The 27,849-nt window shown below is 39.5% G+C and overlaps 1 protein-coding gene across 1 annotated transcript in view; it reads left to right on the top strand.

Annotated features, from left to right (window-relative positions):
* grid2 (glutamate receptor, ionotropic, delta 2) overlaps window positions 1–27,849 on the top strand; it is a 441,727-nt gene that overhangs the window by 350,231 nt on the left and 63,647 nt on the right. Inside the window, exon 12 of the mRNA XM_070904482.1 lies at window positions 23,887–24,025. Within this exon, the coding sequence (XP_070760583.1) occupies window positions 23,887–24,025 (139 nt within the window). The remainder of the gene's footprint in view (window positions 1–23,886; window positions 24,026–27,849) is intronic.

The following is a 27,849-nucleotide window of genomic DNA, read 5'->3' as shown; positions in this document are numbered from 1 at the left end:
GTTAACTGCTACATCAAAGGCCTAGTCGAAATCTTGGGATTTGGTTTCATTATTCAACAGTAATACAGTATATCCTCAAACAAAAGAACGTTTCAAAGAGCAACTTTGACAGGAAATATTAAACACAGAAGTAGCTTTAAGATGCGCAGCTGGAATACAGAAAAAGTAAATAGTTATAAGTCCCACATATGTACATACATAGATACATATATACATAATGTCCTTAGCTTAGTAATTGTGAGCCAACATTCATATTGTCAAAATGTTGATTGTTTACATACAATCTTTGGAAGGCAGAAAAGGAGCTTGAACATGCATTTATATAATGCTAACTTTACAAGCAACCATCAGGTAAAGGGTATAAAAAGTGGATTTACAGCACACACAATCATAAGATCAGACACCGTGACAAAAGGTTGCACATACTTTAAAGAGCAATAAACTATATGAATAAGAGAACTGTACAGTCAAGTAATCTTTGGTACAAAATAGTAATAAGTATAGCTGTAGGAAATAATAATTTGCATGTACAGGTAGGACACAGGTAGACGCTGTTCCTAATGTATGCCAGCTGCACAGCTTAAGCTCAAAAACATGCAGTGGAGGTGGCCAACGGGAGAGACCATCAATCAGCACACATCTGTCCTCGATGTTGTTCAGAAATTGATTCTGGTTTTGGTCGCACTCCACCTGTCTTTTGAAAGCAGACCACATCTCCACTGCTGCCAACGCAAATGTGATTTTGGGTATTTCAGCAGTGAACTCAGACAGTGTGAGCAACAGGAATATGGGGAAAATAATTTTCCGGTGATCACACAAAAGTTAAATAAGAGCTGGAGACTGAATGAAGTTTGTAAGTAGTGAGTATAGAGGGGACGGAGTGGGAGAGAGAATATGATTTAAAGAGGATGTGAAATGTTTCCTAAGGAGATTAATTTTCAGCTTCAGTTGGGTTACTCTTTGGCCCTGGCTGAGGTGGGAAGGTCATTCCAATATTTTTCAGAGCCAAGAGGGAGGAGAGTCAAGGCAGGGATGAGAGATTACCAGGTCACATTATTAGGAGAGCCAAGCAGACAACATCAGCAGAGTGCAGGGCATTGACTGGCTGGTATGTAGAGCCTGCACAGACCATGGCCTGTAGCGATGGGGCTGTGCACTCATTTGCAGTCTTGTACACCAGGTTTTGGATTTGAAATGAGCCACCACAGGCAGTCAGAGCAGGACGAGGGTGACATACAAGAACTAGGTAGATAGAAAACAAGACAGCCTGAAGCAGTTTGGAGGACTTATAGGGAGCGTGGTCAGAAGAAAGTTTCCACAAGCTGAGCAGCAGTGCTGATAAGGGCGTGCCGACTTCATTCAGTGTTGTGGATAATTGTAAACCAGCAGGAACAGAAGAATGTGCTTGAAAGCAATAAAAAGCCTTTGTGAGGTTGACACATTCATACATGGCATGGGATGAAAGTGTTATTCATCGTCAAAGATGATAATGCTGCTCAAATTAGAGCCTGTAAAGTGGATTAAACATAATTTTCTACGGATATTGGAGACAAACCCAAAGGCAAATTAAAGTGACCATTTGTTACTGGGTTTGAGTCATCTGGAGAATTCTATTGAATATTCCAAGTAAATGCAGTAATGATGCAATTAATTTGTGATCCATTTCATTAAAAGCAAACCTCACAGTGCTGCAAGAAAAACATAATTCGAAGAAGGAAGAAAGAAAGATAAAACACCAGGAAAGCAGTGAGGTGCTAAAGATAATTTAGCAGCTCAAAGAAAAACGTCTTGTTGTAGAGAGGGGTTTCTGGGCCAGTTTTACACAGAGAGCTCGGGGGCTGAGGTGAGCTCAAGTGTTCTCGTGCAGTATGTTCCACAGCCAGAGAGCATGTGCAACAGATCGCATTTAAAAAAACTGCAACAACCACAATACTCCTTTTTTAGTATTTTAATTAATTTATTTATTTTTGGTGCATAGCCGCACTCTCTGAGCGAGAGGAAAGCTGAAGTGGCCACAGTTATCAAATGGACTGTGAACTCTGCTGTAATTGAAATGTGCAAACAGGCGACAGACGCTGGCAGTCAAAGGAGGCATCTCAGCTGACGTGTAACCCTAGTAGGAGGGAGAAAGCCGCTGTTATGCAAGTCGGACTTGCTGAAGAGAGAGAAACTGAAACGAAGAGAGGCAGTGTGAGAGCGGACACGTTACCCTGTTCCTCCATCCCATTTCCTGTTTCCATACCTCCCTGTCTCCCGCTATCTGTCTCGCCATCCCTCCACTTCTTCCTTACCCTGTCCTGACTCCTAACTTTTGCCAGCGACGTTTGAGCTAAAGTAGGACAGTCAAAAGCAAAACTCTTGAGTCACATTGAATATTTGTCTTTCACAAATCTTTCCCAGTCGCTCTCTCTTTCTCGCTCACTGGTGTTCTCCCGTAATTAACTAGTAGGGGAGGAGAAAGACACTGTGGAGAAACAGGCTGTGTTTTTGTGGGTGTGTGGGCATATGTGTATGTTTTCCTAGCATGCAGCCCCACTGTCAGCGTGAGTGCTGCTGACTCTCAATTAGAGCTAACTTTGTGCGAAATACATACAGTCACACACACACGTATGCACATTGTGAATTACTTGTTTTCACTGTATGAAAAAAGATTGCTCAGATACACCAACACACACACACACAGTTAGGGCCATAGGCCATAATCAACACTTTCATCTTTCCATCTGCTGCTCCAAGCATCTCTCTCCCTCTCTATTTTTTTTATTCCTCTCACACACTCTGCTCCTCCTCTTCTCCACTGTCCCCTGCTGCGCATTTATCTGTCTGTTTGAGTGTCTATATGACTGTGTGTGTGTGTGTGTGTGAGAGAGAGAGAGAGAGAGAGAAAGGAGCGTTTGTTCTTTTGACAGTCTTGTTGCGGCGCCTTTTAGAAGAAACCCCAATTGTTTCTCTGTTACCTTCCTCCCTCCTATTGTATTTCATCCCTCCGTCCCTCAGTTCTCTCCATTCTCCAATTCTTTCTACTTGCTGCTGAGTTTTATCAATGTGAGTTGCGTTCACATTCAGTACTCTCGCTTCCCTCTATGTGTCTCTCCCTCCATCATTATCTCTGTTTCTGCTGTGCCACACTGCTGGGAAGCCAACATTATCATCATTTTCCTGCTCTCTTCTTCTCGTTTTCTCCCTCTCTTCCTGTCCTCATGACTCCCTCTAATCCATTATCCCTCTCTAACGACTCCGTTGGCTTGCTGTGAAGTGGACCCAACTTTAGGAAGCCCATCCCTCCTGACTGTGCCCCTCTATCTCTCCATCTATGCTCCCTCTTTTCTTCTTTCTGTCCCTCTCACAGTCTCTCTCTGGCTACAGAGATGTGCCACTGTGAAGAGAGACCATCTCTCAGCAGTTCCATTAAATGCGTGTTTCTCTCCTGCTCTTTCTTCCACTCTCTGCTCTCTTATTTCTGTCACAGTTGCTTTCTTTCCTTCTCTCCTTTTCTTTCCATTCCCAGAGATCTCACTTGCCCTCCCTCTGTCCACTACTTTATCCCTGCTCACATGTGATGAGGTCCAGTTCAACTGTTACCCGTTCAAACCTGCTTTCATCCCTTCTGCCCTCCATACATCTGTCCATCCATCCAACATAACCCCATCCTTCCTTCAGTGGTGGTATATTTGCTCATGTATGGACTTCAGTATGATTTACTTGTACTTTACTTGATTATTTTCAAACAGGGCAATATTGTACTTACAAAACATACTAAAAATGATACATTATTATGGATTAAACAACCTAACAGTATATTTGTAAAGTAGTTCATTGAAGTGCTGCTTTCATGTTACTGCATCAGTAAAAATAATAATCCTGTAATATACATATAACACTGTGACACTATGCCCAAATACCTACTTTAAGTATGTTTTGCTGAAAATGCATACTTTTGTTTATCATTTTTAATACAGGACTTTTAGTTGTGATACTTTTATACTTTATTACTGCTACTTTTAATTAAACTTGCCATAACTGCTTTTCCTGCCTCTTGGGGGCAACAAGCTGTAAACATAACACTGACATATAATCAGGGTTAAGTTGATATGGTGAACTTGTTAGCAAACAGTTGCTTATTGACAGATGCTTAGTGAAGATGCAAATCAACATTAACACTCATTTGGAGTCTTGTTTGTGTCCTCCTGATTAATTTAAGTCCAATATTTAGTCTCTACCCCATTTTGTGCACAAGCTAGACACTAACTTTATCAGTGTGTCTTCAGCTTTTTGCTGAAAACAGCTGCCTGCTGTAGCCAAAAATGACACTATGAGAGCTTTGAGAGTGAACCAAAACAAAATGCTACTTAGCTCTGTAGAACTTAGGGGAACTGTAGAGTCAGGTGATAATTGTGCCTCCTCTCTGTGTTTTTGATTGTCAAAAATTGGGAAACAGATTTGGCCTTCAACTTTAATTACCCTGCTTCTCTCCCGCTGGTGGAGATGGGAGCTGCAGCCACCAGCTAAAATTTCTATTTCATATTACCCATCATGCTTGCGTTATACGTGCAATGTATGTGTTGACTCTGACATGCTGTACGAAATGAACAAAATGTCCCCTGCTAATCTACTACAGGAAATCTCACATTCAGCTGGAGACTGCAAAGAGGGAGACGAAGCCAGATAGACACAGACATACACCGCAAAAATTTGCAGAGTGAAAGAAACTTTAAATTAGAACACATATAACACTCATCCTTGCCTGTGTTTTACTGTGCAGATTGTAGTGATATTGACTGAAGATTTGTCCCATAAGATACATATCTGTCAAAGCAGCTCTGAAGCACACTGAGATTTGCTGGGCTTGTTGTACCCAGATTCTTTCACCAGGGAGTCAGAGAGGCGGTGGTTAGCAGGGACAGTAATGAGGAGGCCGGCTTAATTGTAATACAAGCATATTTATTTTGGGCTCTCTGTTGTTAACTGCCTCAGATAAACAGACCAAGTGAATTCCGTTTATTTCCCAGTGAATGCGTTGTAAAGGTCAGGCTTTTGAGCAGAATGCAACTGGAATAAACAATAGATTTAATTGCTTCTTGATAGACGTTGTGCTCATAGCAACTTTTTTCACAGAATTTTAATTAAACACACACACACACACACAATTGTTTAAGGGTATCTGATGGATAAACGTATAAACTTGACTCTGCAAGAGAAAACAAAAAAGCTCACAATATATTTAAAAACTTAATGGATAAGACTCTTAGTAATTGCAGTTCAAACCGAATCTGGTTCAATAAGACATGGAGAATGACACAACCTTCGACTAGCACAAAAGACGATAGACAAAGAATAGATCTACCGGTTCCTTTTGTTTATCAACAAAAGGCACAGCAACAATTGGAAGTCCTCATTTCCCTCAAAAACCCTCAGTGAATCCAGATAATTGCAAAATGTATGTGATCATTTAGGTTAACAAAGCAACCCCCTCTGTACCACCCCCCAGCAAAACTCCAAAACACCTCATCCAGATGTAAGAAGAAAGAAGAGAAGATAGGTCAGTCAAAATAGATAAAACAGTGGGAGAGCGGAGTGCTGCACACCTTGTTAGACACCTTGTTAGTGCTCTGTCGATCATTATAGCGTCTGCTGAGGCACGACTATGTAATAATAGAGAAGGTTGGAAAGAAAGACAGAATAACTTGAGTTTTCACAGTGGCCAAACCAACATGAGAGCTGGTGTTATGGCTGGAAATAATTACACTGAGAGGTAGAGAGAGGGCAAGGGAGGCAAGGAGGTGGATTTAGAGGAATGGAAACAATGTAATGGGCAAGAAGAAGCCAGAACATGTGATAGCATACTGCTCTACCTCATTATATCAGTCTTGTAGGGCGCAGATAGGTCACACTGACAGTTTAGAGGCACTGTATGTGATTCCAATGCACATCCAAAGGATTGACATCACTTGCTCCCTGAATGACAAGTCTGAATGTGATCACATAGTTTGAGCTGGTAATGTGTGAAAGTAACACATTAAGACTAAGTTAGTATCCATAAATGCCAGTGCAAGCGCCTTCATTAGAATTATGTGGAGAACTCTGCATCGTTTGCATTCCTATGTTACATACATCGCCTGCTTGACATCTGTGTTGTGATAGTAACAGAAATTAGATGTTGGAACATGTATTTATAGCACACATCTGTCAGTCTAAGCTGGTTTATCATTGCCACTTTGCACAGTGAAGATGAACATCTGGCTCCCATCAGTGCCGTCATATTTTAGTTGAGAAAAACACTTAAGTGATTTCTCTCCGTTTTGTTAGTGTGATTATTCTCATACAGCTAATCTCTATGACGACCAGCTTTTCACCCCCACCTTCAAGTGTGGCGATGCGGGAGGACTATAACCACATCTGTTTTCATACGAGGTCGCACAACACGTCATACGAAATAATTCATTTTAGCATAATCCGACCCTTAGGATGGGGCTGATTTAAAATTTCACTAGTTGGGGATAATTTAGATTTCTCCTTTTTGATCAAACATTGACTATGCACTTATAAAATCAAAAACGACTTCAAGTTTCCTTACAGCACTTTTATTTCTTTAAGTGCTGTGGTTGACAGTCCCCTCTTCTCATCTAGTCAACATATCTGAGTTTTTTATTATATATTATTATTATTATTGTTACTGTATTTCTCTCAACCTCTATCATGAATACATAATCGAGCATGAGTGACAGAATGTTTCCAGCTTATAGTTAAATAGGAGAGCTAAAATGTCTTCCATAGCCAACTAATTTTCTTATGGAAAAGTAAAACACTGAGCTCCACTAACACTAGAACTGCTGGTAGACTATATATATTACGTATATATAGACGTTTATGATTACAATAATTAAGTCATTACTTACTCATTCTCACTCAGTATTGTACCAAGTAGCACAAATGGGTCATTGTTAAAGAGTTTATTTTTTTCTTTAGCATTTTTTTGAGTTTTCTTTGTTTTTAGTAGAAAGACATTTTTTGTGCCTGCTCTGTTGTTTACTTTTATTGCCGCAGTGACTGACTGAACTGTAAGATAATAACAGCTCATTTTTGCTGCAGGGCTAAATTGAACACATTTGAAATTGAGGGTAAAGTGACGGGATATAATGAATGGAATGTTTTCCTCTAAACTAGTTCAATTAAATTAAAGAGCCAGTACCCTTTGTCAACCATAGAACAGTAGATGGATCATGTGTGGTCGTGGTGTGTGTGAGAGACTAACAACATGTAGCACCATGTATTCAGCTGAGTGTGTGTGCACTCAACAGCAATAAGTTGCCTTTGTCTGTGGGGAAACATCAGTTTTCATTTGAAATAGGATGTCTGCAGAGTTGAGAAGGGAGAGTGAAAGCATGGCAAATTGCATGTTATTGTTCTCCAGTTAAAAAAAAGTAAATAAAAAAAAACACAAGAACTGAGAGGAAAATAGTGTTTAGAAGTGTGCATTTTTTTTGTTTTTTACTACGAGAACAGAGGGCAACAGAGCACTTGTTAAAACTATTCTCTGAGGTCTTGCCCAGCTACAGTCTTTTACACATTACCTCTCCGTTCTCCAGAGATGAGGACCACTTCACAGCTTAATCAAATGTGGCAAAATGCAATTATGCACTCAAACTTACAAAAAAGAAACCAGGCTCACTTTAAGCAAACTGGCACATGAATTGCTGCCCATGCCTTATAACTAAGTTTCCATAATCAATATCATTTTAAAGCAAAATTCATATCTGTTCTGACAAAACTACTCAGTGTATTAATGGCAGTGAAACAGAAACAAAGCAGGTGAAGGGTAGACAGGGTGTGGACAAGGACACAATGGGACCAAAAAAGAAGGTGAGATTGAGAGAAATTTGTGGAGACAGTGAGAGCTCAACTTGTGGGGATGAGGTGTCAAGAAACAGGGTGAGAGACTTGAAGTCATGCATCGCCTCTGTCCTCCGAGTGTTGTTTTGGAGACGGGGGTGGAGAAATGAAATAGTTTTCTAGCCAGTACAAAAGACAAGGATCTGTGACAATGCTGCACCAATATGCTGTGTGTTTGTATGTGTGTATCGCCGGATAGTTATGCATGCCACTGCTCCTTTCATATTAATTATAATTAAGGTTTCATCATGCAGAATATGCCTGCAGTATCACGGGTAAGAGCACCTTGACAGCTCAACATTTATGCACTCATACACACACACAAAAATGTATATTCCTCATCTTTCTTGCAGCATTAATATCACCTACTGTTGATTGCTGCAATGGAATTAACTTGCTAGCAGGAATGTGTCTTGCATCAATGGCGCGTTTGCCTTTGCTATCAAACACGAGATGCAAACAGGAACCTGCTCATCCAAACTTCGCTCCATAGCGCTACTAGCCGTCAAAAACTACTTTTAACAGATGCTAGTACTTAGGACCTGACCTGATGATACCCTGTTAATAATTGAGGACAAGGTCAAATTCCCTTATTTAAAAAGATTTTCCTCATCTGTCTCTTTGGAAAGACCTCTGGCGAAAGTAAAAAGACACAAACACACCAAAACTAGCAGACAAACAAGGCCGATACACAAAATCTGGCTTATGCAGTATGTGTGACTTCATGGTTAATTAAAGGGGAAACTCAGAAGTTGCGGATCTGTGTAAATTGCACCAGTGAGTGTGGACATGCTGTCCTTGAGAATAGACGGAGGAAGAGCAAGACGAGATGTTGGAGTGGGGGGGGGGGGGGGGGGGCGTTGTGCGTTGTGAGGTGTGAAATATTGAGAATGACAGTGTTAAAATTGAATATGAGCGACTCAAACACAATCAATATCAAGTAAAAGAGCTTAGAAATGCATGCACACTCTCAGACTTGAGTATGTGTGCATAGGAAGACACACACACACACACACACAGATTGCTCTAGTCAAAGGAAAATTGCTGAGAGAGCCATCTGTCAGAAGTTGCACTCAGAGAGGCAGCTATGGTCTTATTGGTTTGATGGAACAAGACACAGTCTGCATGCAGTCACCTATAATGAGACCACAGTACTGTAGCTGCTAGCTGAATTTGCTGTTGCGTGCATGAGTGGTGGACACGTATGCATGTGCCACTGTGCGTTGTTTGGTGAGAAAAAGGAAGAGAGATGAGAGAGCCCTGGATCTAACTGGCTTTTTATTGTGTCTGTTTGTTTTGTGCTTTGTTTGAGTTTTTTTTATCAGGAAGATTCATAGTTATTGTAGGTGTCAGACATCCACAACAGTTGGAATAGTTTTTGTCAAACTTTTTCTTTTATTTCATTCTTTTAAGTTGTGCTTTGAGATTCATCATCAGTTTGAAAAAGCTGTGAACAGATGCTTTACAGAATGGGCAGTAACTAAAAGTCCTCCACAAAGTTTCCTATTAATATGTTTCCTATTCTCCTATGAAGACTATCAAGGTGAAATATGAATCAATAGCTTCATTCATCACCACTTTTTAAACAACCTTCAGATGTTAGGGATCGGCTGCACACTGGTGTGTGAAATGTCCTCTTTTTCTGCAGGAGCAGCCTTTACTTTTGCCCTTTAGAAATAAGCGTATACATACACAAAAGTGGCACATACACATGAACCTGAACACTTTCACACACATACAGCTCTGACTTCCCGTTGGCTGTTGTAACCCTTATACTATACACAGATTGTATTGATCCGTATATAGGAGGCGAGCAGGGGAAAAACAGCCTGTAAATAAGCTCAAAGAAATTCCTGCTGACTCCGTCATTTTTATGTTCCTTTCAACCGTGAAAAGGAGGCAAAAGTGCTGATGAGGCTTGAAGAAAGGAGGAGAGAAGAGAGGAGAAATGAGTGTTTCTGTAATAAGTCCAATGTCAAGCAATTTCTGCATATGGTACATGCACACACGCACACATACACATTCAGGGAAGTACTCTTACCCCAGCCATTCTGGCAAGGATGGGAAGTTAGGAAGTTACTACACACACACACACACACACACACACACACACACACACACACACACACACAGAAAAAGGCCAGGGGTTTATCGCCGGTCTCCACACTTGGCGCAGTGTAGTCTGGAACTTCACTGGCTGCTTCACCTTCATTCAGGGAATAAGAAAAAGCTCTTCAACGCAACATTAATGAATGTTTACAAGCGATGATGCAGCAAGTTGGTCTCTGCAGGGCAGACACGCAAACACTAAGTGTGTGTGATTAAGTTTAGGATGATTTTGCCAAATGATGTGTTTAGTCAGTGTGACCTAAAATTGACTAAAACAGTTGAAAATATTTTGTGCACAAGGTATGTTGTACGCCAGTGTAATGTACCGCAACGTGAACTCACAGGAATCTAAATATACAAATCAAACTGACAACTCATCGATTGCACAGAGACAATGACCAGCACATTTTACTTCTGGAAAGCATTTTATTGTTTATTTAAGCATAGTTGTAGCAAAGGCTGTTATGTAAAATTTGCTACAGAACTAGAGGGAAGCAAGCATTCTCAGTCAGCATTTCTGTGATAAAAAGGCAAAGATAAACATTCTCAAACGTGGAGTAAGGTCTTTTTTTGCTAAATCTTAATATTTAGACAAGTGGTCTGCTTTGGCATGAAACTGAGTCTTGAAACTGGCCTGTACCCACGTTGTTAAAGAGTAACTGTACCCAGTCCAGCAGTCTTTTCCACAACTGTGCATCTGTGATGTACTGTTGCACTAATGTACCAGGCTAAATCACAGCAGGGTGTGGTCACAAATACAACAGACCTGACCCCATCCAGCTGTGATGGTCAGAGATTTAAGAGACTTATGCATTTCAACCCATAGAGGTAGAAACTGTTTGTTATTCCTTCTAAAATCTAGTGTGGAGTTGCTCTTTAAGAGCCGACCTGACTGAGCCTAACTTTTGTTGCCAAATCTAACCCAAACCTGATGTATATTTAAGTTGTTTCTCTTTTAAAGAGAATGATAACCATGTTTTGGACACCCATTAAGCTTTCTCGCCTAAGAAAAAGTAATTTGTTACTGACCATTATATATATTAGGCCTACAACATGGCAACTGGCCAACCAGAGCAAAACACAATTAGTTTATAATTGCCAATAAGCCATTCCTCTTGGGCTACGTTTGGCTATAACACCACACAAAAAGCAGTCAACAACCAGCACACGGCACTGTAGCAATACCAGTTCATCTATTCATTAAGTTTAACATTGCATTTCTCCAGTACTGGCCAGACAAACATGGCTGACAGGGGTTGGGGTTAGGGGTAGAATTTCTCAGAAAAATATTAGATTTTGATAGGCTTCCCTCATACACACATGTATTTAGACTATTTGTGCAGCCAGAGATGGACAGAAACAGAGGTTATAATTTCTTAAAAAATTACATTTGACAACAATCAAACCCAAAGCTGCCCAGTGGACAGTAAAACAGCACAAACAGCACCCAAAATCCTATGCTTTGTCGGAAAGCAAAACTCTAATTGCTGCAACAAATTTCAGTATCTTCCTTCCCTTAGTCTGTGATAGGAGATTCACATTGGATTCAGAAATCTGTGATACTGAATGAAGTTAATCAGTTGTCTTATGGCTCCAAGTACTGGAAAGGTGTTTGTGCCTGTTTATGTTGAGGTGAGAAGAGGAATGTGGCTGTTTGGGTCCAGTATCCTCCTGCCTGTGCACCAGTGACATTCCCGATGAACCAAAATGAGAGAGAGAGAGAGAGAGAGAGAGAGAGAGAGAGAGAGAGAGAGAGAGGGAGACCCAAAGCAAACTGCCAGAAAAAAACGATTTACAAAGTTGCCTTTTCCAATTAATTTAAATTCTGGGTAAAGGGCCATCAAAACACTCTCTGCTCTCCTTTTTGTCCAGATGTAAAACATGAACTGAATCTTCCATAGGGACAAAGCGGGGTGAAATCAAATAATGTAAAGTGTTATCTGTTTCCCCTGAATACACGCACACACATATACAAGATGTAGGCGTAAGCACAAAGAGTCTTTCTCTATTTTGCACACACTATGTCCCTCGCGCACACAAGCAGACATTGCTGATATCTGCATGGTGAGCATGCTCCGAAGCGCAGCTAAGTGGGGGAATAATTTGCATTTCAATCTTTTAATTTGCTCCCTTTTTGTGAAATTGAGCCGACTTCCACGAGCTAACCGCAGTGACTACAGAACCCCATTTCAACGTCCCCCCTGAGGGTGATTCGGTACAATTTGAATATCTTTTCTTTTTTTTTTTTCCCAGTTGAACTCGTATTGAAACTCATATTCCTAGTACACACATTGAACTGTTATGGGTTTTCAACTTAAGTCATGTTCTGAACATGTCGACTCTGCAAAGATAGAGTTAAAGACATATTACACTCACAAAATGAAGAGTGGAACTTTTTCTCTGGTCTTTTGAGTGCGGAGTGACAGAGAGTTGATATTCCAAAAAGACAGAAATTCCTCAGAATAGACTGCAGCACGTCGTGTACCTCTCCAATGCATCTTAAATGTACCAAAACAGTTTTCTGCTTTACAAAATGTGGTATTTGTCAATATATGATATGGTCTCTTGTAGCTTGCTTTAAATCCTTCAATGTAGACAACATTTTGCAACGTCTTTCATGTTCAGTATTTCACCTTCTTGTGATTAAAAAAGTTTTTCATCAAATGACGAATAGAATGACAGAAGGCAAAATAGTGTAATATTTGAAAGTTCTGCAGTGAAGCAATCAGCTTTTCATTTAGATTTTTTTTCCCTAATTGAATTGCCAAAAAAGTCACAATGGAGTAGAATTGCAACTTTTCTAACTTTTACAATTACTGTTATCTTTCTTCTCATACAGTTAGAATTAGTCACTCTGTGTCTGTATGATGGAACTGTTTTGTTGCCTTTAGTTAGTAATACTTTAGACTTGATTGTATTTACTTTTTTCATTTTGAATTGGTTTTTCAGTTTTTTGATTACTTTGCTGATGTTCAATACCATGTAGTTAACAGGGTGATATCAGGATATTGTCATTTCTTTTCAAATATTTTCCTGAATCCAGAGAGAGTGGATATCTAACCAGTGACATTACCATACATTATTACATTTGCTGTTTTTTCAGTTTTTTATCAACAAAAATGCAGTTTGCAGACACATGCTGGCTTGATCATGTGTGAATGGACATTCAGTTTGATTTCAGTGTACTCAGTTTGGGAATTTTTCAGTACGTTACTTTTCCAGAAAAGGGGGGCGAGGGAGCAGGTGACTGACAGATTGAACTGAAGTGTCCTTTGAAAAGTATCACATCTGTGTCCAGCAGTAATAATGTGGCATGTTTACCCAGCATACAACCAGATCAAACGCTTGTATAACACGCGCATATATGCTTACAAGCCTTATTTAATCCACTTAGATGATCTCTGGTTTGGTCTCCTCACCAGTTTGGCTTTTTCTCTCTGACCCTCCTCCTCCCCCACACTCAAATTGGCTCTCCCTACTCTTTGATCTCTTCCTGTTTTCAATCCCCAAGATACTTTATATGCAAAGATGCTGAAAACAAAATTAAAGGTTTATAACCATCAGTAGCAGACCCCTGCTTTTTTGTATTATACGGTATTGTGTTAAACAGTGTCCGAACCTGTTTGCGTATAAATACTGGGAAACTTTTCTCCCCTCCTTGTTCTTCTTATTTCATATAATTTCACACAATCTTTTTTATCCCCCTGAAATGCAAACCTTTACAGGCATCTTCCACTGTGTATGCACGTGTGTTTGTGTGTGTACACACCTCTCATGTATGCAGTCACGAGTGTGTATCCAATTGTATGTTACTGTGTTAGTGTGTTACTATAGAAGGGTGTCTGTATGTAGTGCACATGTCAGTACCAACAGGGTCCAGAGCAATTTGTCAACATCAGAGGTGAATCATTGCCAATATGAAATATTAATATGCCATTCATGAATATTAATAACTGTATTGAAGCAATTACCATAATACCAACACTCCTCCAGCACATGTTACTGTTAGTACTAAATGGAAATAAATCATAGACTAAATGATATAGATTTATTCTCTTTATATGAGCTTTATGTGCTCACACAGAGAAATTACACTGCTCGCCTCGGAGCGGTGCGTCGAGCTCCATGCCGTTCAGGGACCACACATGAGAATGAAGTTTTAGCTACAGTATATCTGGTGCAATATACTGTATATATTGCACAAATAAATATGTATATTATATTGATTTATTATATTCATATGAACCTAAGTTCTGCCTACTTTGTCAGCTGAAAATATCTAAAAGTGGGGGTGGGGGGGGATCTGTGAAAAGCTTCCAAGTTGCTGATTGCAATTTGTATTTGTTATGCTAAGTGTAATCAAGATCTCTCCTGTCACAATCAACATTTTGGATGATATTCATAAAACAATCAGTTTGAATCTCACTTTATTAAAAGTGCTGTTGGAGAGATAAATGCAATTAGCCAGAAATGACATGAGGCGAAGACTAACTTTCGCTTCAACATAATCACCTCCTATCAACTTTTGAAGTTGATATATAATTAATTGTCTATTGAATATTCAATGTTGAGAAATGTTAGCAAACAAAAAAGGAATTGGGTAATGTGAACACTGCCATTACATTTCCTCTCTCCCTTTAATCATTACCTTTTAGCCTTCACACTTCTCCTCTTAATCGCAGCCATCTCCCTGAAACTGTTTAAAAAGCAAACATCCCAGAAACACACATATAAATCTTGCATACGCTGTGTGTTTACCATTCTAATGTTTGTTAATGCTTACATTCCATCATGTTTTGATGACGGTCTAACGTTCTTAAAGGAAATCAGAGAGCATGCTGGGAAGGGAGATACCATTAGGCGCGTCTCAGAATCGTAAACTTCATGCATCTTAGCTCAAATCCACATTACTGGCCTGCTGGTTCTTTATAATGGCGGTACTTGATGGCTTGAAAAAAAAATGCTAACCACATGGAAAATCCCTCTTCGCTTTGGCTGATAGCCAGGGGTATTAGAGGTGGCACATGTACAATGGAGAGATTGAAGAGCAGCAGGCAGGAGAGGTGCTGGAGGAGACATGCATGCACTCCGTCGTCCTCCTCCTCCCTCTTTCTATTCTCTCACTTTTTCCATCTTCACCCTGGCCTCAACACCGTAATATGTCTTTCCCAAGTTGTTTACAATCACTGGGACTCCGTCAGTCGAGAGTGATTGAGGTGCTAGAGGAGAAATAGATGGTAAAAAAAATAAATAAATAACGATTCCTGCAAGTCATCAGACAGTAGAGGGGTATAATCTGAGGCAGTGGAGGTGCTTGCTCAGTGGTGAGATTTGAAGCTTTACAAGAAAGCCACATATATATAAAACCCTCTTGGATGTGCCCACCGCTCGGCTGGTTTCAAAGCTGCACTCATTTGGAGCTACCTGCAGCATGTCAACAAGGATGGGGGGAAAGAGGAGATGAGTAGAGGAGGAATGGGAGAAGTGAGAGGTGCAGAGAGGCATGGAGAAGATGGGAGAGAGGGAGGCAGGCAGAGGAACACAGCGAATGTGTTTGATGCAGATGAGTTGGCTTATGAAATAAGTTTGTGCGCCAAACCTGCAGGAAACAACAGCTCCTGCATCTGACTAATTTTTCATCCCTGTTTCCGGCTTTCCCTGTTTATTTCACTCAGAACAAATGAATAACTGTTTGTAGACATGTGTTTATTTCGTTTTTATGAGTGCGTGTGTGTGTGTTTGGCTTTGATTTTGTTTGCCTCATGAAGCTTCTGAATGTGTTGACTCCAACAAAAAGAAATCAATAGCAGCCAAAATGCAGCCCACATTTTGACTAACCAAAGTTCTTTCCCTGTCAGATTATTCAGACTTTGAGATTCTTTGGTACCCTGAGTCCTACAATTTAAAACCATTGGTATTCATGTGGTAATACTGTAGATATAATGACTTGCTATTTGTATTTATTTTTGTTGGAACCTGAGCTTGAATGACTTCAGAAACCTGGTTATCACTGACAGCATCATATAATCAGTGCCATGCATAAACACTTCATCATAATCAAGCATATTATGTTGCCTGGAGATGCTGGAAAGTGTCAATTATATTACTTGTAATTGGAGATATTGGAGATTATGATATTTGCCAAAGCTCAGAAACTTTTCACTGTTTTGATTTAGACTTGAAAGGAAAACATGACTTAAAGTGTCTCTACCATCATACTGAGGGTTATACCTAATAGTTAACTTATAGTTTTCCTTGTGTGGAAAACATCTAATTTCTCCTCTCTCTATTTTCTTTCTGTCCCTTTCACTCAAAGTAGTACAACATGTGATCATACCCTGTTAGTAATCATGTTTACCTTTTGGGGGCTTTGGTAATGAAGAAGTAGTTTCTTTAATGAGATGCTGTTGCTTTGAACAGCCTTCTGTCCTTGTTGAGAGTTTGAGAGACTGCAGATATCATTATTTTGTTTTAAGATTTTAGGCTTTGAGAAAACATCTTTACAGAATTTGGTAACATGTAAAGCTGTCTTCAGTGTTTTAGAGAAAGTATAAAGACCTGCTGTCTTATAAACTGCATGATTGGCAAAGTATATTGTGTGAGATTATTTAGATAGCAGAGGAAAGACTTGTCATAATGGTTTATAATTTTCTGTTTTCACAATATTCAAAGTGCCTCAGCATACCATTGTGTGATGATTGAAAGCAACATGTTGGTATTTGGACTGTCCCTTTGGTATGTACGTGCTGTGCAGAGTGTGCATGGCAACTAGAAAAGAATGCTGAATGATATAAATAATTGCTCTTTGATTTAAACTCTCATTCAGATATATGGATTTAGATTGGCATTAAAATACAAATTAAGTAAAGTAAAGCAGCCTGTATCCAGCTAAAGAATAATGAGTGATTCCTACCAGTACTGTTTCTCTCATCCACCTCTGTTTTAGTAGCCCATATGAAACCCCTTTCCAGGCATTTTTTTTGTTTCTTTTATTGTTCTAATTTCATTGTAGCCTACACAGTGAGTGGCTGTCAGTAACAGCTTTTGTGAGGATCATTGAGTTACAACGTAAAAATGGGCAATATTACGCATGAAAAGCAGCATGACATGACCAGAAATTCAATATCTCAAGAAATGTAAATTCAGCGCTTAAAGTCACATCAATCTGCCTTTGGCAGCATGTTTTTTAATGTCTTATGTTTGTGTGTTGCTTGTCTGAACCTCCTGGAGTACAATATTATTCTCTAATTTAGAGAAACCAGTGTGGTGAACCACCACTATGATTGGTACAGCTGTTAAAAACATAAGATGGCTAATGTCACTGACTGAGAGGAAAATGAGTCATTATTACACAGCTTATAATTTATATTCCATTTCACCCAAGTCTTATGCCTGTCTATGTCTTCAATTTCTATTTGTGATTTGTGTTAACACATACCAACAATATGGTGTTGCCTGATGCTGCCAGCTACAAGTTGATTTCCACATGCCCGTTTGTTGTGAACTGAATTACAGTACTGCCCTGTCACTTTTCAGGGCTGTGAAAGAATGACATTTTCCAAATTGTAGTAAAAAAAAGTTACATCATTCTGTGGCAAGATTGCAGTGATTCCAAGTGGGAGCTGACATCAGCTGAACATATTCCAATTCTCAATTCCTCATTTAAAAAGCTCTAATGAAGTGCTCTAGTCTTCTTTCATCCAAGAATAACTGAAGTGTGATGATGTAACTTTGAAGAGAAGCCTCAGAACGGTTGGCAGCAGGAATGTAGGATTTAAAAAATGATGGTTCGTTTGATAGAAGTGGATTTCCAGAGCTGTGGACAGACACTCTGAACCCTCCTCACTGTCTAAAGTTGTAGAAAGGAAAGCAGAGAGGGAGCGATTGATTTATTATTCAAACACGTTGCTGCTGATGCTGTTGTGGGATGAGATTTTAGAGCCACACGTCTGTACAAGTGGATGCCTCAAGCACACGTCAGCACAATAAACTGGTGGCCAAAGGTTCATGTTTACACTGACAGCATGCAGTGAAGAGTATAGAGGTCACCGTCTATAGGCCATGCCCAATAACAGAGCTAGTCCTTGTTGCCAATTTGTCCAGCCACTTCTTCCAGCAGTTGACCCCCTTTGTCTCATTTACACTGTAGATGTTTTCCTGACAGAAGATAAACCTTGCCATTGTGCTGCTGTACTCCTCCCTAACCCCCCTGCAAAGAAAAACACCTGTACATAGCACAACACTGGTTGTATTAGAAGTCAGAGATGTTAAAGAGCAAGTTGATTACCATAAGGCACTGCTGATCCTGAACACTAACCCACAACTGAGCAAGGACTCAACTCAGAGACCAGAAAAAGTCACATGTTTCTTTTTATTTATTTAGATGTAGTGGTCACTAGAACAAATCAACAAATAGATCAAAAACAGTTAATAGATAGCAAAGGTGTCACAAGCGCCACTGAAAAGTTCTCTGTGTCGCACCTTGTACCAGTTTCTAAACAAAATGTCTTGGCCTCTTAGTCACCCCATCAGATTTACTGCGCGCATACACGCAGGATCAAGGGCATTTTGGCCCAATCATCATCCTCTCTGATTAGTTTGTCTCAAGACTGAGGGATGAGGGTCATATATCTGAGGACTTGATGTTCTTGCTAGATATGTGGGCAGCTTCCCAAATGAGCAGATGTGGTGTGTGTGTGTGTGAGAATCAAACTAAGTGGAGGTGAATTTTCCATGTTTCTTTTTCTGTTTCTATACACTTATCTTTTTGGACTACCAATCATTAATGTGGGATCAATTACAATCAAGAGAAAGGAAATTAATTCAGTTATACAAGTTATACAGTAGTTATACAGTTGTATCATATGAACCACATTACTCTGATACCTGTATTATGGTAATTTGGTTGAAACAAGTGAGTTCAGGTTATACACATATATAATATATTTGTGGTTTATGTAGTTAGATTTTATTAAAACAAATCATGTTTTCCTCTTCCCTGCACTCAGTGCATACAATGTCAATGAAACGGTGACACACTCATTTGTTTCTGTGTGTTCATTTAGCTACATGAACCAAAAGTCAGTAAGATATGAGTTGAGAATAAAACCAGAGATAGAGAAAATGTCTGAGACAATCTTTTAATAAAAACAGAGAGGATTAGAAAGAGGTGGAAGGACTAATTACCAGCCAAATTGCTTAGCCACCAAGAGTGGGAGACTGTAGCTTGTGTAGTTTTGTAGTGGTTCTGGGCAGCTCTCAGATTTTATGTAACTGTATGTATGTTAAACACAGCATTATTAAGAAAGGACATTAAAGGCTAAGCAATATGCTTCCCTGGATGACAAAAAAGATCAACTAATGACTACTATGAAAGGAAACAAGTGCAGATCACAATCAGAAGAAATAAACAGGATTGGAAACACTAGAATTTCCTTAAAAGATCACTGTATAGTCAAGTCAATCTGTCCAGTCAATCAGAAAATGGGATCATGAAATTGGAAGAAGTGGGACATGAGAGAAAGCAGCAGAAATAACAGAGCCATGAGTCACAAGATGAGAAAGCAGGTCTGTCGGCCAGCTCAGAGGCCAGCAACGTAGCCAGTCAGTCAGTCACACAGCCAAGAGACCATGCAGCCGGCCAGCCAGCCAGCCAGCTATCTAATTAACCAATCAGTTATGTAGACATCCAGAAATTCAGTCACTCAGTCAATCGAAGAAGGTAGACAGGAAGTAAGCCAGCAATTAGGGTCTGCTAACAGTAGTGAAACAAATGAGGACTAATGGCGATTGGAAAGTCTGGAAAAATACATTAAAAATATTAAACACAATAACATGAATTGCGAAATCTTTAGCTGCAAAATAGTTGATCTTGAGTCCCAATTTCGAGTGGAGTAAGCAGAAATAGAGTAATGCTGTTTGCCCGCAGCCACAGGGCAACACAGCAGAGAATGAGAGGAGGTGGTAAGAAAGGAGAGCTATATTGAGGGCACACAATAGGGTGCCTTTGAAGCTGCCGAACTGGCGTCCACAAAAGCTGCTTCATGCTAGCTCTGCCTTCTCTAGAAACCATAAGCAAACATACATGCAAACATAGACTCATACACTCTCTTACCTTTTGACAGTTTTTCCAGGAAAACTTGAAAGGTGCCTTTATGAACGCCTTGAAAAGAAGCCCCTTTATTCTAAGTCCTACAGAGAAGAGTCACTGTACTGAAGGGACTGCTACAGAAGAACAGTTACTTTTCTAAGGATTTTGGTCAGAACAATCAACTTTTATCTGTATTGAGCAAACGGGTCACATTTTAGTGGTTGTCCTTCTTTAACAGCCGAACAGATTTCTATGTTGATGTGTATTATTTGATACTAATCACAAAAGTAGTCTTTTCCACCATCGAATCATCGCCTACATCTGGGGAATGAAGAAGAAATTAACGACAATGTCTATACTGAAAGCATGTTCTTTTAAGGATGACAATGTCACTCAGTCAGTTGAAACCTTATTGTGAGTTCAGACGGTACTGAGGTTGTGCACAAGCAGCAGCATGACCTTTACAAGCTGTTTAGTCACAGACTTCTGTTGTAGAGCATGCATGTTTTGTTGTTATTTATCGTCATGGTACAGTTGTAGTGTCCCAGTGCTGGGAAAGGATGGTTTTTGAAAAGATACAAAAGGTATTTATACATACTTGCATCCTACACACATCCTCACCAACGTCAAGGATTCGCTGACTGCTTGTATTCTTTCTCAATGGCGACATCCATCTGGTTGCTTTTCCCTGTATGAAAGATGGTTTTGATAGTGAATAGTATGAAGGATGCTTCTAATCATACAACACACTAGTATGAGTAGTATGAGAGATGGGTTGGTAGCACAATACATAATTGAAAAATACCCAGTTTATACAATGGTTTTCATAGATCGGTGATGTGTGACTGTTGGTGCGTGAATATTTCATGGCCTTTACTTGACAAAAGGAAGATAAATAAATAAACAGCAAATAATTAGTATTTCCTATTCTTGCTGTTGGATGATCATGTCATGGACTTCACAGAAAGTTCCACACTCATGAATCATGCCCTCTTAGAATCAACACAATTTTATACAACATAAGTAAAAGGAATGATCATATTCAGCACCACATTGTGTATTTACTTCCAACATAGCCGTCCTTTGGATCAGCTTTCCCCATGAACATTCAGGCTTTTTGTGCAGTTGACTCTGTCACCTAAACGGTAGTTATTGTAAAGGGAAAGTATTGTACCATAAAACTATTTATGCTTTTTGTTCACTAACATGAGCATAGAGCAGTGACAGCATGACAGGAACATCAATTATTGTACACCTTACTGTTTTAGAAACACTTTAAGAGCTGATGTCTAAGTCCATAGTAATTGGGAGCAAAGTTTCTGACATTTTGGCACCCATAAAATCAATGCCAGACTAATCCTCAAATAAATCATGTTAAGGGCCTTTTCAACCCACCTCTCAATGTTCAGTTAGGTTTATTTATCTTCATAAATCCAAGTTTATATAATGCCATACAAAGATGTTACCTCTCTGTCTCTCCCTCTCTCACACACTCACACACACACACATATTTAGAGCAGGCAACAAAATTACCTTTAAAAAAAGTCTATTGTAGTTGATCCTGATTTGATTTAGACGCTGTCCAGCGACAGAAGGAACTATAAAACATCTGAAAGAACCTGACAAAAGTCTGCCCACCTTCAAATTTTGGGACATTCATGTCGGAACTCAACAGAGTCATTTTCCCAACTGTATTAAATATTTTATAAAAGTCACTTGTACGGGCAGAAATCAACATGAAAGTTGTTCTGAGACTCGACAATAGGTTTTTTCTGGTAACTTAATCGGTCCTCCATGGATATTGCCAGTATGAAGCCAAAAATCCCCAAATACCTTCTGCGGGTGGAACGATTCACAAAGGTCATGTTTTAGAAGCTATTGAAGTCCAAGATACTGCAGTCACGGTTTGGCATATACTTGGACATTTTTGGCAGCCCATGTAATGAGAAAGAAGCATCTGGGCCTGCTGGTTGCATTCATCCTTGGAAAAGATTCAATTCATCTTCCCACTGGCAAATCTGCAGTAATTTCTCATGAATAGTGAACTGCATGAACTTCATGTAAAATATTATTTACGTATTTATTATATTCTAATTAATAAGCCTTTTCCTATTCTAGATTTTCTTTCTCTGAACTATTTGATACAAAGGCAGATGCTTTGCATTGTTTTCTACATGTATATGTATTTACCAAGCTTTCTGAATGGGAAAGACTGAATGGCATTTTGAGTTAGAAATCTGGAGAAAAAGGTGAAGTGAGTCAGATGACAAAGCAGGTAGAAAGAAAAACACACAAAACAGAAAGACAGCATCAGTCACTGCACAGATGAATGTTGAATGTTTTCTCAATTATTTTCTGATCTGATCTTCAAAAAGAAATGTCAATCTCAGTTAGGATACGTGATAAAATGAATGCAGATGAAATGAAAAGAATAATTTCATAACCACAGTACTGTACATGTGACTCTCTGCAGGGAAAAACACTCAAAGAACCATAAAGGATCAACACATTTTTTTTTAAAAACATATAACAGAACTCAAGACGTCATATAATTCTGCTTAAAGGCATACAGTATAAAAGCTTAGGGACATATGGGCGACTAAGACACAGGCAAAACATGCGGTGGGATTATTTGAACTGAATATAGAATACAGTTCTACACATTATTCTGCCTTTGGGCTTGTGGTAAGACCTGATGTCAACAGCAAATGTACTGCCTGAGAACCCACTGAGAGAGAGAGGGAGAGAGAGATAACGAATTTGAATTAAATCGAATCTTATAAGTGATGGGAAAAAAAAGGCCTGAAAGGAAGATGGAAAAGGCAAGAATAAATTGAAGAAAGAGAAGAGAAGAGGCGCGAGATAAGGGGAACATGGGATTACGTGGGTGTCACATACATTATTGAGTCTGGGCTAGAGGAAGTAGGAGCGAGGAGAGCGTCTGTTGGTCTGAGTCGACGTAACAGTGATCCCCAGAGATAAATGACGGCTAATTTCTAACACTTTTCAATAAAGGCAGTGAGGAAGAGCTCACTGGCTGCAAATCAATCATCATGTGTATATTAGGTAGGCATACCTGATGCATGATTGTCAGAGCGCTTGCATAAATATATGTTGTGTATGTATGTATGTATGTATGAATAGAAAGGCTAGCCCACAATTTACCTGAGCACAATAGAAAAGCCAAAGATCAATGTGTGTTCTTTTCTTCTTTTTAGTGAGGGTTAGAGTGACAGCCATTTTTGAAGCTCACAGAAAGCCGAGCACAACAAGATTTCAGAGGACAAGGCCACAAAAGCTATTCATAAGACAAGACAGGGATAAAGAGGTTTTTTATTTGAAGATGGACAAGCCACTTTTCATTGTAATGTGCACCGGGCAGCATTAAATCCTAATGGGAAGGCCTTTCCACACTCTGTTCAGATTGATCAAGCTTGTCAAGATAATTTATTGCAATAGCAGGTTATATTTTCTAACTTGTGTCCAAACACAGTTCCAGAGAGTTAAAGACAGTCTGTGCAGGCCACCTTTACTTCTATGTATAAATATTATCATATCACAAAGGTGGTTTGATGTCTTTTTCTCTGCAGTTTCTCTGCCGCTATGTGAAGATCAGATCTGTGCCAAAGCATCAGATCAGATCTGTTAATCCAAACATAATCTTTCAGGATGTGCTTTGCTTGTTTCAACAGCTTTTTCTCCTGCAGCAAAGAGCATGAAGGTGTTGATGTGACACCCTTATTGTCTTTTTCTGTTACTGTGCATTTGTTTAATTTTCTTTCCTTTTTTCTTTCAAGGTGGAGAGGTGCCCTACACCACTCTTGCCACGAGGATGATGATGGGCGTTTGGTGGATGTTTGCTCTCATTGTCATCTCCTCGTATACTGCCAATCTAGCAGCCTTCCTCACCATCACACGCATAGAGAACTCCATACAGTAAGTAAGAGATTTTATCCTCAGTTGTCAGTGGTGGCAACCTTGCTGGCGTCATATATATAATATTTGGTTCCATGGCTTTCCTTTCTGAAATTAGTTTGACATTGGTATTGTGAAAGAAGAACTGAAATCCTTTATATCACCAATATTTATTATATTTAGTCATACTTTAAAGCTGTACATCACATTTACACAGATGTACAAGTTCCATAATGAAAAGGAATGTAAGCCCAGGATACGAAAGTGTGTATGCATGCAATTATGCACACACACTCACACACACACAAACAAACGATGATAGATCCAAACGTGAGGCAGACAGGAAATTACTATTTTACGATGGGGTTAAGGAGGAGGAGAAGAGAAATTGTGTGTGTGTGTGTTTGTGTGTGTGTGTGTGTTTGTGTGTGTGTGTGTGTGTGTTGCCTCTCATGCATTACACCTGCCTGATCGAATGGATTTCCACACTGAGCAACAATCAAGCACACTGGGGAAGACTGCAGTCTCTGTGTGTTAGAAATAATTTGTCATGTACGCAATATTATATGCAAACTCTATAATGAATAGGTAGTAGTTAGCATGTGTGTGTGTGTGTTTGTGTGTGTGTGTGTGTGTGTGTGTGTGTGTGTGTGCATGTGCATGTGTGTGTGTGTTTCCAGTGATGGAGATAGGGTAGATGAGGAGAAACAGAGAGAGAGAATGAGGTACAGTGTGTAAGAAGAAAGTAAGAAGAGTGTTTTTGCACACACACACACACACACACACACACACAAACACACACACACACACACACTATTTCCCTAAGCTCTGTGCCCTCTGTTTATCTATCCTTGTGATAATATGTTTGCCTGCTTCTCTCCTGGTGGCACTAGGAAACACTCATCTCTCATTGGACTAATCAGCATGCCAAAGCATCCGCTATGCCCGGCAGTGCCACAGTTAATTGTGCTTGGCTTCGGAATAAACAACATTTATTTCTCTGAATCTCATCACTATCTGTCTCTTAATTTGTTTCCGTCAGTCTGTCTCTCCATCATTCTCTTTTTCCCTCTTTTTTTGTCTCTGGCAGACCTCTTCCTTTTTCCTTTCCTTTTGTCTTCACTCTCTTCTCCACTCTTTTTTTTCCTATATTCCAAGTCTTTCTGTATAGTCCCTGGAAGATTTGTGGAAAGAATAACCTTTCTTATTTTCTCTTGTCTAGCTTTCTTAAATTTGTCATTAATGAGTGTCTCTCAGTTTACCGCCTCATTCAGCATCCATTGAGCTAATTAAGGATTTCCATAAATTTTAATGCATTATCTTTCACGTGTTGACTCTTCTGGGGTCATTAGTGACATAATTACCCCCTAAACAGCAGCACCCACATGGCCTCGGTGAGTGGGGTGAGAGGGAACACACCTAAAATAAACTGAGAGTAATTGTAAAGCATAACAACACCTCAATGGAGAGATGAAGAGAGTCGCCGAGCGGGGAAAAAACTGTGATGTTGTTATTAGCGTGCAGTTTCATCTGATAAATACTCGATTAACATATTACGCAGATGGAACAAGAGTGAATGATTCTTTGAGTGAGTGATTGCGAGAGTGAATTAGTTAAATATGGAAAACCGCAAGTAAGCAAGTGCACGGACAGGAAAGGAAGAGAGGGCTGGGGAAGGATGGAGGCTGTTCCTTACTGTCTCAGTGAGCCGTCAGGACAGACAGGGTTTTTAAGTATTAATGCCCTTGTTTCATCCTGGAAATGAAATAACAAGTGAGCGTTCAGAACCCTCTCTGGACTATTTCACGCTTGGATGTTTTCCCTCAATTTCAATGTGAATCCTTTAGGAAAACAGTGAGGGATGGCAGAGGAGAGTCAGTGGCAAAGAGAGGGAGCAAGAGAGCAGCATACAAAGGGAGAGATAAAACAGTATGAGCATTATAAAGAGAGGAAGTGCATAAGAAAAGATGAGAAGAAATGGGGGGTGGAGAGAGGCAGAGGTTCGGAGGGAACAGGGACAGAAGGGTAGGAAAAAGAGAGTGGAAAGAAGCTTGGAAAAATGGAGAGAGGGGAAGAGTTTGGGTAGTGGTGATGAGTCAGAATAAGAAATGGATTTTGGAGTGCGACAAGAGGTGGCACCTGTTGGGAGAGGAAAGAGATGGAACGGAAGAACTGGTTAGGATGGGAAGATTGAAGGACAGATGGAGATGGTGTTTGAGGATAAAATGCTTCCATTGCTGGCCCAATGGAGAAACTGGTAGCAGCACATTTGGTTATTTAAAGTCTCATGAGTCTTTCTAAAGGGCCATAAAGTCAAGATTTACTGTCACACCGTGTCACTTTATCACTTTATCATTGGTGAGAAGGCGTTTGTAACAGCACTGTCCCTTTGATAGTTTATGGTAGCAGTAATGAACGAAGTAATCAATTTACACTTTCACAGTACATGCATAAACAAGCTACTGTAAGAGCACAGAATACACAAATCTCTACTGAAAAGATGACATATCATGACATTACTTCAGAGTGACCAAAGTTACTCCAAACTCCTCCAACATTTACAAATAATCAAACAAACAAAACTTAGGCAGCTTTTGAATTTAGCTAGCTTACTCTAAAGACCATGTTTCGCTGTTATTTGGAGGAATAAAAAAAAGAAAAACTATTTGGCTCCAGTCTGTACAGATTGCTTGTTGTTCAAGGTTGCACATCTGTCTGCAGTGCTTCAACAGCCATTTGTTAAAAAGTTAATGAACTGATCAAGGCTCTACTTCACCCAAATTAATTTCCCTTCAGAATCACAGAGCCAAGATAAGATAAGATCATCTTTGTCCTTCTGGCTTCTGAAAAAACAGTGTGCTGATTCTTCTGCAAATACTTGTGGAATAATTTGTCTGTTAACTTATTTTAACGCCTGAGGTGGCATCGCAACCCAAGTCATTCCTGCAAAATAAAAACATAAATGTAAAGGAGCTAAAAAAAACAACCACTAAGTTCTGTGCAGTGTTCATCAGGTTACACAGTTTTTAGCTTTGCAAAATTTGCTTTCCTTAAAGCATTTTATTAGCAATAGCGTTCAACGGAGATGACCAGATGACCACATATGCAGAAACAAAGATATACACACACACACACACACACACACACACACACACACACACACACATACTTACTATTTGTCACCGGATACATTCAGCTGCTGTTCACTCCATTTACTTGCTCATTGAGCTGCTTAGAGGGAATATAATTGGTTGCAAAATGAGCTAGCATACACACAGGACAGAAAGACGTGTGTGTGCACACATACACACATGCACACATTAGATTCACACAAAACATTCCCAAAAAGACAATTAAGCACATAATTCATACATGCATATCGCAATAAGACATAACATACACAGAGTAATAAATCTGGAGACAACCAATGTCAGTGTTGTTTTAATTAAATTCCTTACATTTAATAGTTAAAATGAATTATTGTAAACACCTCTTACGCTCTCTTTCTTTTTGTCCACTCCTCTAAATAGTCCTTCTTTGAATTAAATGAAGTCGTTCCACATTTCCATAGAAATACAGTAGGTAATGTGCAGTAAATATCATACTAGTGCATTTTAGCCACAGCAGGGGCTGTTCTTTATAACAACTGTAACTCTTGTACACGATGTACTGTATTTTAGAGATATCACATACTTTATGGTGAACATTTTGGAGAGACACTGTTGGGTTTTGAGACCTGCACCACATAATTCCCACCCTAATATTTTCAGCTCTAAGGTTTTTTTCTTGTCAGGTTTTGTTGAGGTTGAAGCTCTCTCCTAAAATAGAGACGAATCAAACCAGTT

This window comes from Enoplosus armatus, chromosome 4, assembly GCF_043641665.1.
Source record: "Enoplosus armatus isolate fEnoArm2 chromosome 4, fEnoArm2.hap1, whole genome shotgun sequence".
Classification (NCBI taxonomy): domain Eukaryota; kingdom Metazoa; phylum Chordata; class Actinopteri; order Centrarchiformes; family Enoplosidae; genus Enoplosus; species Enoplosus armatus.
This window is presented reverse-complemented; position numbering and strand designations above follow the sequence as displayed.